Source organism: Sarcophilus harrisii, chromosome 2 (genome assembly GCF_902635505.1).
Source record: "Sarcophilus harrisii chromosome 2, mSarHar1.11, whole genome shotgun sequence".
Taxonomy (NCBI): Eukaryota; Metazoa; Chordata; class Mammalia; order Dasyuromorphia; family Dasyuridae; genus Sarcophilus; species Sarcophilus harrisii.
Window position 1 is genome coordinate 547,316,081 of NC_045427.1, and position 13,492 is coordinate 547,329,572.

The 13,492-nt window shown below is 36.9% G+C and overlaps 1 protein-coding gene across 2 annotated transcripts in view; it reads left to right on the forward strand.

The window, feature by feature from the left end:
- The window catches only part of WDR93 (WD repeat domain 93), a 62,875-nt gene that overhangs the window by 30,202 nt on the left and 19,181 nt on the right, over positions 1-13,492 (forward strand). For both annotated transcript variants that reach the window (XM_031955590.1, XM_031955591.1), the window contains exons 9-11: positions 500-671; positions 8,913-8,983; positions 12,619-12,753. In XM_031955590.1, coding sequence (XP_031811450.1) covers positions 500-671; positions 8,913-8,983; positions 12,619-12,753 — 378 coding nt within the window. The remainder of the gene's footprint in view (positions 1-499; positions 672-8,912; positions 8,984-12,618; positions 12,754-13,492) is intronic.

Here is a 13,492-nt window from a genome sequence, read left to right on the forward strand (position 1 = left end):
GAGTAAAAAGAGAAAGAAAGAAAGAAGGATTAATGTAAAGAAAAAAGGAATGTGGAGTTTTTTTTTTTAATTTGCCTTCTGTTGTTAAAGTAGCAATGAACTACTGCTGTCTCCACCAAGGCAATATAAGGATCAATTCTATATACTTTATGTGATAGTTCAATCATGGACCAAAGTAAATAAAAATTGTGGGGTTACAGAAACATAGAAGAACAATTACTTGCATCTCAAAGAAGAGGGGAATGCAGTGTGTTTAGAGATGCAGGCAGATAGCTTAGTATATCTGAATTTTTAAGTGTTAGTAGAAGGCAGTTTTAAAAGAAACTACAAGTGTCAGAAGAGATACTTGAAAGTCAGGAAGAAGGAAAAAAGAGAAGAATAGAAGAGAGGAGAGTAAAAGAACAAATACTACATTTATAGATATAGGCAATCTCATCCTCAGATGACTATTGGATAAAGTTGGATGGTGCAAATAATTTTTTTTTCCCCTTCAACATAGGCACTCCATTTAAAAGCCCACTAGAAGCCTTTCAAAAGTTAGAAGATGTTTCTGGGTTGGGCTCCGGGCAAAACCACATGATCAAAGAAAGCCAATTGGACCAACAGACAGCAATCTTTGAAGTTTTATTTAGAAAGTATCAGAATGTGGAATGCCCAGAGGAAAATTCAAGGTGAGATGTAGAAGAAAAATAACACATTTCTAGAAACTTTGTATAAACAAGATTTCTAAACATTTTTCCATGACTTAGAAATCTAGGCAGAAATTACTCCAAGATGTCATTAATTTCAACCTGTATTTGTTAAACGTTCACTTTGCACAAGACTGGGTACCATGGAGCCTAAATACAAGACAATATAAATCCTTCCTTCAAAGAGTTTACACTAAAGTAGGTAGACAGAGTGTGTACCTAATTAGTAAAGGATTAAATGGATTGGAGACATCAAATAGAGTAGTTTGAAAGATTCAAAGAGAGGGAATAAGTGGGGAAACTGGGAAATGCATCATTTAGATGACACAACACTGCCAAAATTATGTATGAAAAAGCTAAGACAAAATGGAAATATTCAACAGAAGACATTAGCATTAAGGAAGACCAGGAAAGGTGTCTTGCAGAAGGTAGGACTTTAGCTGAGGTTTGAAGAAATCCAGGGAATCTTGGAGGAAGCTGAGAAGGGAGAGAGTTTGAGGCATGGAGAGGAGCCAGTGAAAATGCCTGGAGTCAAGAGCATACATCCCAGTGATACACACAGAGATGATACACACAGACATGCATTGCCAGAGCCAGCTCGATGTTTTAAAGGCTCCCAAGAAAAGTGTGGGAGAGGCAGCTACCTCCCACACTGAAAGTCTGCCAAGATGCTATCCTGAGCCCATTGTTGCATGTCTCAGGAAACAGGATTATTTCTTTTGGATTGTCTTTGAAAGAGTCTAAAAATCATAGCAAGATTAAGGGCCAGACATAAAACTCCCCTCCAGAGCTAAACTGCCAAACACTCAGACTCTGTTACAGAGAGCGCAGCCCTGATGGACTGGACCGGCTCTCTGAATGCCAAGCAGATGCTTGCCTAAAGGACTTTTACAGAGAATTCCCTACAAGACTTGCACTACCACCTGTTGGAATCTTTACAAATTGTTAAGCCATTGGAGTTGATTTGATCTTAGAAAGAGATATTTTGGGCCAGAACTTGAAACAAGGTACTAAGTAGAACTGATAGAAACAATGCTTGTGTTCACACCTTTAGAAAGCTCATAAGTATCTAAGTACTCAATGAAGTTCACACATTTGGGAGAGTTCAGGGTTTAGAAAGAAACACCAAATTCACACCTCCCTTAGGGCCAGAGAGCACTCTGGGAGATAACGCAGAATCCCTCTCCCTCCAGAAGACAGAGTTAACCTTTGGGAGATCATATGTAACAGGAAGCTCTTACAGCTTGGAGGGAGTTACTTGAGGAGTTACTTGAAAGAGTTTTTTCTTGGGAGCTTGAGAGAGTTTTACTTGGAGTCGGAGAGAGCTCTTGGAAGCCACAAGCCCTATCTTCGAGGCAAGAGATTCATTGCATCTTCCAACTTGGTGCTGGCTGGAGGTTGAAGAAAGTAGAGGCAGAAGCCAAGGACAAAGCTGCAAGATCTCTTGGAACCAAGCAGAGAGATAGGCCTCTGAGCTAACCGGACTATGTTGAAGGACACAATAAAAGATCTGAACTTTTATCAGCTGGCTGCGATTTTGGAGTAATTATTTATTTCAACTGAGATTAAGGCTGCCTCCAGAAAATCTTCACATTTTGGCACCTGAACAGGGACTGACAGGACCCTCAGTGGATTTTAGTGGAAAAGCTCCGATCCTGATTTCAGTAGAAAAGCCTCTGATCCTGATTTAAGTGGAAAAGCCTGTGACCCTGATCGAGTGGAAAAGTCTCCTCAAGCCAGAAATTAGAGTGAGTACAACAAAGAAACTTTGCTAAAAGAATTAAAGTAGAATTTCAGCTAAGGTGGGACAGATGTTTAGAAAACAGCCTTCTGTTTCTGTACAAGGAAAATGTTTAGAGAGCATTGTTAAAGTTATGGAAAGCCAAGGTTTGATTATCATTATGGAGCAGATCACTGAACTTTTACAAACTGTTAAGAACATATGTCCTTGTTTCTCTCTGGAGAAAGAATTGGATCTGGATGAATGGAATTTAGTAGGAGAGGATCTTTGTCAATTCTGTAATAAAAATGGCCCTAACTCAATTTCTAAAGATATATTTAATACATATAATTTAATACAACTGGCTATAAGAAATTATTTAAGTGTTAAAATGAAAAAGAAAAATGTGCCAACTAGGTGATAAGCAGGAAAATTCAGATAAGAATGGAGTTAAGTACAATTCTGAGTGTGATACTTCACAGCAGGAGGAATTAGATCATTCCTCATCTCATGAAGAAGGAGAGAGGCAGAAACACAGTCAGCTTCTCCAGTGAAGCAGAATATGACAAGATTAGAAGAAGCATTAATTAAAGCAAAAATTAAAGGAGAAGATATATCTGATTTTATAAATGCATATCCTGTGATGGAAAAGATTGACTCTTCAGGTCAAAAAGAGAAACAATACACTCCTTTTAATTTGGAAAAACTTAAACATTTGAAAAAGGGTTGCACTCTTTATGAGGCTACATCATCTTATGTGAAGATGTTGCTAGATAATTTGTCTTATGAAATCTTAACCCCAAATGATTGGAAATCCATAGTGAGAACATGCTTAGAACCGGGACAAAATTTGTTGTGGCTTTCAGAGTTTCATGAATTACATAGGATTCAAGCCCAACACAATAGGCAAACAGGAACTATTGGACAAATCACTTTTGACCAACTAGCTGGTGAAGGTCAGTATGCAGAGAATTCAGAATAGATTTATTGTCCCAAAACAGTGTATGAGCAAATTTCTAAAGCTTCAATAAAAGCTTGGTGTTCCCTTCTGGGACAAAAAGATCAAGAGGAAGCTTTCACAAAAATAGAACAAGGTCCCAATGAACCTTTTGCAGATTTTGTGAGACGTTTGCAAACAGCTGTAATCAGAACCATTGGAGATAATGTTGCTACAGAAATAATGATGAGACATCTGGCTAAGGAAAATGCCAATGAGATTTGCAAAGAATTATATGGGGACTAGACAAAGATACTCCTTTAGAGGAGATCATAAGATGCTGTGCCACAGTGGGCACAAATGCTTATTATACCCAGACTATGATGAACATGGAAAGACAGGGTCCCTCTTGGCAAGGGACTTCTAGAGAAATTCGTTGATGTTTTCATTGTAGAAAAGTTGGACATTTGAGAGCTCAATGTAGATATGGAGATAGAATGAGAAGACAGGGTGAGAGAAAACCCAAAACTCCATGTTCAAAATGCAATCAAGGCTTTCACCCACCAAGGTCAGAAGAAGTGATACAAGAACATTGTAGTCTCTCTGAGAAGCTTTGAAATTGAATGGGAGACACTGGTACAGGACCGGCCAGCATGGGATGCCCCAGCACTGGGCTTTACGAACAAAAGAAAATCACAGTAGCTCAAAAGAAATGTGAGCTGGGTATTAAAGACATTTCCACTCCAAATGTTTACATAGGCTATCTGTGTCTGGCCTTCCGAGTTTGTATCAGTCTGATCAGCCGCAGTCACACTGTACCTTGACCACAACATAGCAATGTCATTTGAATTCTTTTTGAGCATGAACAATAACCAACTGACTTTAGAAAATATCTGAACTCTAAGTAGCTCGACTGAATATAGAAAAACCAGCAGAAACAATGAACTTGACTCTAGGACACAGATTTCTTCCATAACTGCCCGACACCCAACAGAATCAGGGAACTGTATCTGGGCTAGGCTCTCTAAGTAAAGATGGGGTCCTTTACTGAAGTAACCCTGATCTAACCAGACACCAGATCTCTCTTATTTCCTGCTGGAAGATGCCATACTTAGAGCTCAGGCTCTGTGGGCATCAAAGAGAAGCTAGTATTCTAGCTGAGGCTCCCTAGGCTAAGAGTAACACCCCAGCTGAAAAGCTGTGACCCCAACAGAGCGGAGGCTGGCGTGATGCAGACTACAACTATCCATCAAAGAGCAAGTCCAGAGAGGTCAGCAAAGACCTTGCACATTGGGAAGAAGAGGCCTAGCAACTCTGCGGCCTACTGGTCCAGTCCAGTAGCTGAGCAAGCTGCTTGGCTCTGTCCAGCAGGGGATCCGCCTCCCCCACCAGCTCAATTTGGTGGGCACCCAAGCCCTCAGTAAACCTCATAAGGACTCTCAGAGAAAGAAGGGACATCATGGCCTGCCATTCCAGATGTGTATCCCACAGATGGATCTCACTAACTTTGTGTCTTAAGTTAATGTTTAGTCTTTCCACCTCAGTATATATTTGTTAGAGACATTTGGGTGGGGGTGGGAGAAGGGGAAGGGAATGCTTTATAATTACAAGTCATCCTATTCCATTCTGTTTTCTCAGCAGATTGCCCTCTTCTCCTCTTCATTCTTCACTTTTGTTCAATTTTTTCCTTGTTTACCAGCTGCTTTCCTACTTCCTACAAGAATGCCCCAATTTACTTCATCCTCAATAAAACTCCCTCTAATACATCTAGTTCCATTTGTCCCATATTCTCCCATATCTTCCTTTTTGTGACTAAACTCCTTGAGAAAGATGTCTACATTTGAAGCCTCTTTCTCCTTCTCACTACAGCTTGCCTTCCAGTCTCATTGTTCAGTTGAAATTGCTCTCTCCAAAATTACAAATGATCTCTTAATTGACAAATCCTCAATCCTTGTATTTCTTGTCCCCAACAACATCTGACACTGTGGATTGCTTTCTTCTCTACGTTTTCAATACTCTCTTCTAGTTTTCCTACCTTGTCTAATCATTCTTTTCAGTCCCCATTGTTGATCTTGGTCCCAATTGTTCCTGCAAACAGGATTGTGTCCTGGACACTCCCTTTGTCTCCCACTTTCACTTATTGATCTCACCAGTTCCTATGGATGTGATGATCATCTTTATGCTGACCATTCTCAGCTACTTATAAAGTCTTAACTTCTCTCCTAATCTCTCTAGTCATATTTCTTATTGCCTGTTGAATATCTTGAATTAGGTTTCTTGTATATGTTTTAAACTCAACATGTCTAAAATTGAATTTGTTATTTCCTCCTACCAATCCCAAATTTTCCCCTTTTCTGAACTTCTCTGTGACTATCAAGGGCACTACCATCTTCCTAGTCACCCAGGACTGCAACCTAGCTATCACTGGGTTTTTGTTTTTTTTTTAATGTTGTATGAGATTTATTTTTTTTAATTTTTTTATTTTAAAAAAATAAGAAAAAACAAAAACAAAAAAAGAATACAAAACAAAATGAAACAAAACAAGAGAACTTGCCGTGTTCCCAACATAACATCAGGGAGGATTCAAAACACATCACAACAAATTAGCAGATCAAGGAAGTGTATATATATTATTAGTAGAAGAAATTATATTCATGAGTGTCCATCTTTTACTTCCTTGTAAACTGTTCTTTTGTTCTCTGCTACTCACTTTTTTACTTTATTCTTTTTCCTTCCTTTTATTCCCCACCCCTAAGGAGACTATAGTTAAGAAAAGATATATTTAAGTATATATATATATATAGATATATACATACATATATATTCACCTTGTTCCTCACCCCACATACACACATACACATATATCTTTCCTATTCCTTCTTTCTCTTTGCTTTAATTCTGCTCCTTACTTGCTTTGCTATTACTTAACCTACCCCTACCCATGGATTCCTTCCTTGTTTTCTTTCCTTACCCTTTGCTTCCCCATTTGCCCATCCCTACCTCTTTATTTCTTAATAGATTTTAGAAATTGCTATACCCTTCATGGCATATATGTAGTGTTGCCTGTTTAAATCATTTTAGAATATGAGCCCCCCCCCATGCTTCTGTGTCCATTCTTCCTCTGTGCCTCATTTGTATAATTACTATTTTTGCCATAACTCTGCCCCAATCTTTCTTTTGAGCTGCCCTATTGTTGATGTCAATTTTAAACATATGGTATTCATTTCCCATTTATAAAAAACATAAACAATTTATCTGTGTTGAGTTCCTTGAAACTGATTTTTGACATTAGTTCTTATATGTTAAAAATTCTATTAAGTTCAGGTTTGATTGATAGAAAGTCCTGAAAATCTGCAAGTTCATTAAATGTCCATTTTTTCTTGTTCAACATTATAAATAATTTTGCTGGATATGATATTTTTGGCCTCAAGCCTAGTTCTTTTGATTGTCAGTAGATGTGATTCCAGGATATGTGGTCTTTTATTATGGCTGATAAGTCCTGTACAATTCTAATTGTAACTGCAGTGTATTTGAATTGATTTTTTCTTGTTTCTTGCAAAATTTTGTCTTAACATGGGAGTTTCAAAATTTTGGCAATAATGTTCCTATGTGTTTTCCACAAAGGATCGCATTAATGTGATTATCAGTGCATTTTTTCTATTTCTACTTTCCCCTCCTGTTCTTTTACTCCAGGACAATTTTCTTGAATTATGTCTTGCATTATTGTGGCAAGGTCCTTTCTTTTGGTCCCGACTTTCAGGCAGTTCAATTACTCCTGTATTTTATCTTCTTGATCTGTTTTCCAGAACTGTCTTTTTTCTTAGAAGATGTTTCACATTGTGTCCTATTTTTTCATTCTCTATAAGGTTTTGTTTTTTCTTGGTTTTTTGTAGCTTTTCTGGCTTCTCCTTGCCCAATTCTAATTTTCAAAGAATTGTTTTCATCTTTGAGACTGTAACTCCTTTTCTAATTATTTAACTTTTTTTCATAATCATCTTGTTTTTCTAGGATGGTTTTTGTTTGTTTAGTTTTTCCTCAGTTTCTCTCATTTGATTTTTATATTCTTTTTTGAGTTCTTCTATACATTCACTCTGGGCAGGGAACCATTTAACCTTTACTCTTTGGGGTAGAAGCTTTTTTTACTTCAGTGTCCTCCTCTGAAGATGAATCTAGATCTTCCCTGTTCCCACAGTAAATTTCAGTGGTGGGTTCTTTCTTCTTTGCAGGTTAAAATTTTTTTTTCAAAGAAGTATTAGTGTAAGTATCTCTAATAGGGGGGCAGGGGGATGGTACCTCTAACTTCACTTAAGCTCTCCCCTCTGACCTGTAACCTCAAATTAAGAGCTCCCCCCTCCAGCAAGTGTCTGCAGCCAGTCCCTGCCCTACTGACTCCACACTCCAGGAGGAGCCAGTTTCTTCTCACTGTGACTCTACAGCACAGCTGGGCCTGTCTTCCTGCACTCAGACCCGGACTCCACAAGTTGTCCAGGAGGTGAAAGTCTCTGGGATTCCTGCAGAGGCACCAACCTTACCCGCCGGCCTCAGGTCTCCCCACTTGGTGTTTCCGTGGAGCTATTCAGGAGGTGCTTGCATCTCACACGGGTTGCCTGGGTCTTTCTTCTGATCTTGGGGAAGACCCCCGTTCTGCTCCAAGTCGTCTTGATTTTTCACCAGTCTATATTCACTCTGAGGGCAAATCTGTTCCATTTGTGGAGGAAATCTGAAGACCTTGGAATTTACCAAATTACTCCACCATCTTCCCAGAATCCTCCCCTGGTTATCATTCTAAGGCTAAGGCTAAGGAGAGAACCTGAGCTCTCCTGAGATCTTATTCATTAACTATCATTTTATTAAGTAAAGATCTCAAAACTGCTTTCCAATTCCATGTAGTAATTAAATGTCATTAAATTCATGTTAAAATGAAGTCACTGATTCATACCAAAATATACAAACAAAAGCAATTTCATGTTGAAGAAATTCAGGCAAATGTCTTGGCTGAAGTCATTTGGCATATCTTTTATTGAAAACTCTCCCAGTGCTGAAACAGCTAGAGTACAAGATCACTTTAATTTACATATTTGAAACTAAATTCTTATATACTACTATAACAAATACCTCAAATTTGAATTCTTGCCTGCTATATGCAGGGTGGCAATCCACAGGAATGAGTCATAATTAAGATTACAATTGTCTCCTGAATTGGAACAAAAATAAGTTTGGATTAATCCAAAGAAGAAAAAGATGTTTCAAAATCAATTCCTTCTATAATGTCAACATTCTTTCTGAGGGCATAGAGAACTTTGCAAAAGGGAATATCTTTTGACATCATTTCTGGCCTTCAATATGGGTGACTGACAGCTGAAACTAATATGTATACATACCAATCAACTCATAAATTTCCTTGTTATCCCAAGGTACACAGTAAAATTTGCCTAGCCTTCTCTTCCCTAGATAGAGCCTTGAAGTCTCTTCCATATATCATCCTTTCCTATGCCTAAACAAGAAGATTCTGTCCTTGCCAAATAGTCTTCCATAGCTCATTGTTGATTATCTGTTTCTCTCCTAGTGTTGCAGAGTTCCATTTTCTTTTCCCTGGACATATACTTATGTTACCGCCTGAAACCAATGTTCTCTCAGGTAAATTAAAAGTGGATGCTTATTTTTATAAAAGTTGCTGCTTTGAGGCATAACTCAAGGAAGTTACTGAAAAGAAATTTTGTATTATATTTGCAGCCTCGCCATCCGGACTGAATATTGCAAGTACCTTCCTATCTTAAAAAGGAGAGGAAAAAGTGAAATGGGAATAAGAATCAAAGACATCACTGATGGCATTGAATTATCGACTAGGGTGGGGGGTGGAGGTCAAAAGTATCTTTTTAGCTTTATGCCTTCAGAGCAAAGAATCTTTTAAACATAAAGGGGGGGAATGCCTTGAGTTAGGAGATGATTTGTCTTTAGAGCAAGAAATTTTGAGTTTATATTCCACCTGAATGCCTCCTTTGGAGAGCAAGTACTGCTCAGGTTCTCTCAGAAGACTGAAAAAAGAGAAGTAGAATCTAGAGATAAAACAGCAGGTTTTAACAAAGAATTGGATTTGTAGTGACAGGACTTGTGTTTAAGTGCTCCTGCTTTCGCTAGCTATGTGTGACCTTGAGCAAATAACTTCCAATGCCCTAAATCTTAATTCCTTATATTTCTTGATTTCCTAATGTTATCCCAATTTGTAAAGTGGGAGTAATAATACTGTTTGTATTACTTATTGCACAAGTGTTGTGAGGCTAGCTTTTGTCGATTATAATAAATTTATTTTTTTATTATTATTACAGGCTCACTTCAGTCAGCTGGCTCTAAAGTCAGGTTGTGGTTCATACACTAAAGGTGTGGATTCTACTTTAGAGAATGATTAAATAATTGATAAAGAATTTTCTTTGAGGGCTCATTTTTGGTAAGAGAAGAAGTATGAGAAAAGAGAGGATACTTAAGATCTTCCAAGACTTCCTTTTAAAAAGAAACAAAATAATCATTCATTAAATTTATTTATTTTTGTTATGTTTTGAATTTCATTTTATCTTCATTCCTCTCAATCCCATATTAGAGAATGCCAGTATATCAGTTTTTCTTTGGAGGTGGTTAGCATTTTCCTTCATAAGTCCTTTGTAGTTGATATAAATGATTAAATTACCCTGAATAGCATAGTCATTCACAGTTGCTCCTCAAACAATATTACTATTATTGTATACAATGTTCTCATTGTTCTGATTGTTTCACCTTACCTTTTGCTAGTCTTTGCATGTTTTCTAAAACCAATCTGCTGGTCATTTCTTACAGGACATTAGTATTCTGTCACAATCATATACCATAACTTATTCAGTCATTTCCCAATTAATTCCCCTTCAATTTCCATTTCTTTGCAACTACAAAAAAAGCTGCTATCAATCTTTTAAAACATAAAGGTTTTTTTTGTTTGTTTGTTTCTCTCTAATCATTTTAGGAAACAGACCTAATAATGACATTACTAGGTCAAAGGATAGGCACAGTTTTATAACTCTTTAAGCATAATATCAAATTGCTCTCCAAAATGATTGGATCAATTCACAATTCCACCAGCAATGTATTAGTGTTTCAGTTTTTCCACATTCCCTCCACATTGTCATTTCCCCTTTCTATCATTTTAACCAATCTGATAAGTGTGAGATGGAATCTCAGTATTTTAGAGTTGTTTTAATTTGCATTTCTCTAATGAAAATTGATTTAGAACATTTTTATAAGGCTATATATAGCTTTGATTTCTTCTCCAAACTGCCTAACTATAATCTTTTGACCTTTGTCAATTGAGGAAAGACTTGTAGTCTTATAAATTTGGTTTAGTGCTCTATATATTTTGAGATATGGATCCTTTACATGAAAAACTGGCTATAAAAATTTTCTTCTAAGCTTGACTACATTGATTTTATTCATATAAATTATTTTTAATCTAATGTAATAAAAATTGCCCATTTTATATCGCATAATGCCATTGCTTATTCCTAAATTTTTCTCTTATCCATAAATCTGATGGGTAATATTTCCATGCTTCTCTAATTTACTTATCATATCTCTCCTGTGTCTCATATATCCATTTTGACCTTATATTAGTAAACAGTGTAAGATATTGGTCAATACCTAGTTTCTGCCTGATTTCTTTCTGCCTGATTGTTTTTCCCAGCAATTTTTACCAAATAGTGAGTTCTTATCCCCAAAGTTAAGAGTTTTGTGTTTATCAAACATATGTATTCATTTACAATTGGGTATCATTTGCTGACTATTCCACTGTACCACCCTTCTATTTCTTAGCACCAAATAGTTTTGATAATTACAATTTTATAATACAGTTTAAGATCAGATATTGCTAGATCTCCTTCATTTACATCTTTTTTTAAAGCCAATTCCTTTGATATTCTTGAGCTTTTGTTCTTCCAAAAAATTTTTGTTATTATCTTTTCAAGCTCAGTAGAATTTTTTTGGTAATTTAATTGGAATGGCATTGAATAAATAGATTTGTTTAGGTAGAATTAACATTTATATTGGCTTAGTCCACTCATGAACAATAAATATTTGTCCATTTATTTAAATCTGATTTTATTTGTATAAACCTCAAGCTCTGCCAACACTGGTTTCAGATATCAAGATCTTCCAAGCTTTCCTTTTCAGGATCATTTTCTGCTGCTGCTGATCAGTGCTATATAAGAATTTCCCTGAAAAGCATAGGTTGTAGATTTATTGACTGAGTTCACCTTTATTGCATTCCTTTCTTGAGAAAAGTAGAAGTGATCACTGTTACCTTCTGCTGTTCAAAAATGAGCTTTTGACAGTACACTCTGTTTTTTGGGGGGCCAAAACCATATAAATAACATAATTATTCTGCAGCTACTAATTAGATAAAAAACAGTAACATGTAATTTCTCCATAATTCTAAAATATTCTGCTGGTTGGTTAACATAATAATTGTGTCCATATCTGTGTACCTGCTTTTTGATATAATATTTTATGTTTCCCACCCACAAAAAGATGAACAAGTAGACTGGGCAGGGCATAATACAATACTGACTTAATCTATTCTACTTGGGCCTCCTCATTTGTTCTTTCTATATATATTTTAATCTCAACATGTACTTTATCACTAATGAACTACCAACTGTTTTGGAGACTCTTTTCTTGGATTAACTCTTTGTCCACCCTCATGAAGAGATTGTGTCTTGTGCTAAAACCTTGCCTCAGTGCCTACATATAAGAGAGCAGACATCTCTCACAGTCTCTTTGGTATAAGAAAAAGGAGTGAGACTTGAGCTTAAGATTCAGTATCCTGTCTCATAGACATGCTGTCATAGCAATATATCACCACATGCTATACTTTCCAAACCTAGAAAAGGATGTAAATTTTAGAGATATCATTTGGGATCCAAATTGAAAAGATACAAATGAAAATATTTTGAGAAAAAGTAATCCAAAATATACACCTCTTAGGAATTACATAATAGGAAGTACAAGAGCAATATAAATGGCCAGCAAACTAAACAGCAACCTCAGAATATTTCACCCAAGAGAATTCATACTTGGGTACCCAAGATACTATCTAGCTCATCTTTATCAACAGGATAGGTAGTATTTGTTAGAATAAGCAACTACTGATTTTAAATAAAATAAGATAGCAGTTTTTTATAACTGCTATCCAAGTAAATGAGAATCAACTTCTTATCTTTGTCTAACATCCTTTTCCCATCTTCATTTCTCAGGTGTGGCCTGTGCTCTGGGTATATACTGGTCTGGAAATCATAATTTCTTCCTCTATTCACTTAACCGACCTCCAAGAGACAAAGAGAGAGAGAAAGAGAGAGAGAGAGAGAGAGAGAAAGAGAAAGAAAAAATTGGTATGAGAACTTGCTGCTGTGGTTTATTAGAAGTTTAATTTCCAATATTATCTAGAAGGGTTTTTAAAACTATGATTAGGGCCACCTTTGGGTAGATCTGAGTAGAGCATGGATCAGCTCAGGCCCTGGTTTATCATGAATTAAAAAGCATTTATTAAGAGCCTACTATATATGACAGGGAATACAAGAACCAAAGGAAGCTAATTAGTTGCCAGTTGAGAAGATTACATTCTATTAAGAGAATATTACACTTGGGCTTATAGGGTATTTAGAAAGGATTAGTCCCTCAGGTATGAGGATTTAGCAAGACCTTTTCAGAGTTGCTCATCTATCTTTGATGTCCACCTGTCATCCCGCTCTCACTTGTGGCTCCAAAAAGCTGCACATATACAGTGGCCATACTCCAAGAAAACCTTCTTGGCATGCAGACTAAACCAGGTGGAGGGTAACTGATGGGGCCCAAACCCATTGGCGATTTAGGGGGATGTCTACCCCAAACATGTGAAGATTTCCCCTAAAAGAACGGGTAGATGAGAACACTTTGTTCCAATAGCCACAAAGGCGGCTGAAGCAGGTGCTGTGGAGCACTTGGAACTTGGTTAGATATCCAAGAAGCCAAGATCATCCACTACATCCCGAGCCAATACTAGCCATCGTGATTTTTGGCTTGCAACTGGACTTTGATGAGTGGGAGAAAGAGTGAAGTGGATAGCTTTGTGCAACTCTGCCTGGGCCCCTT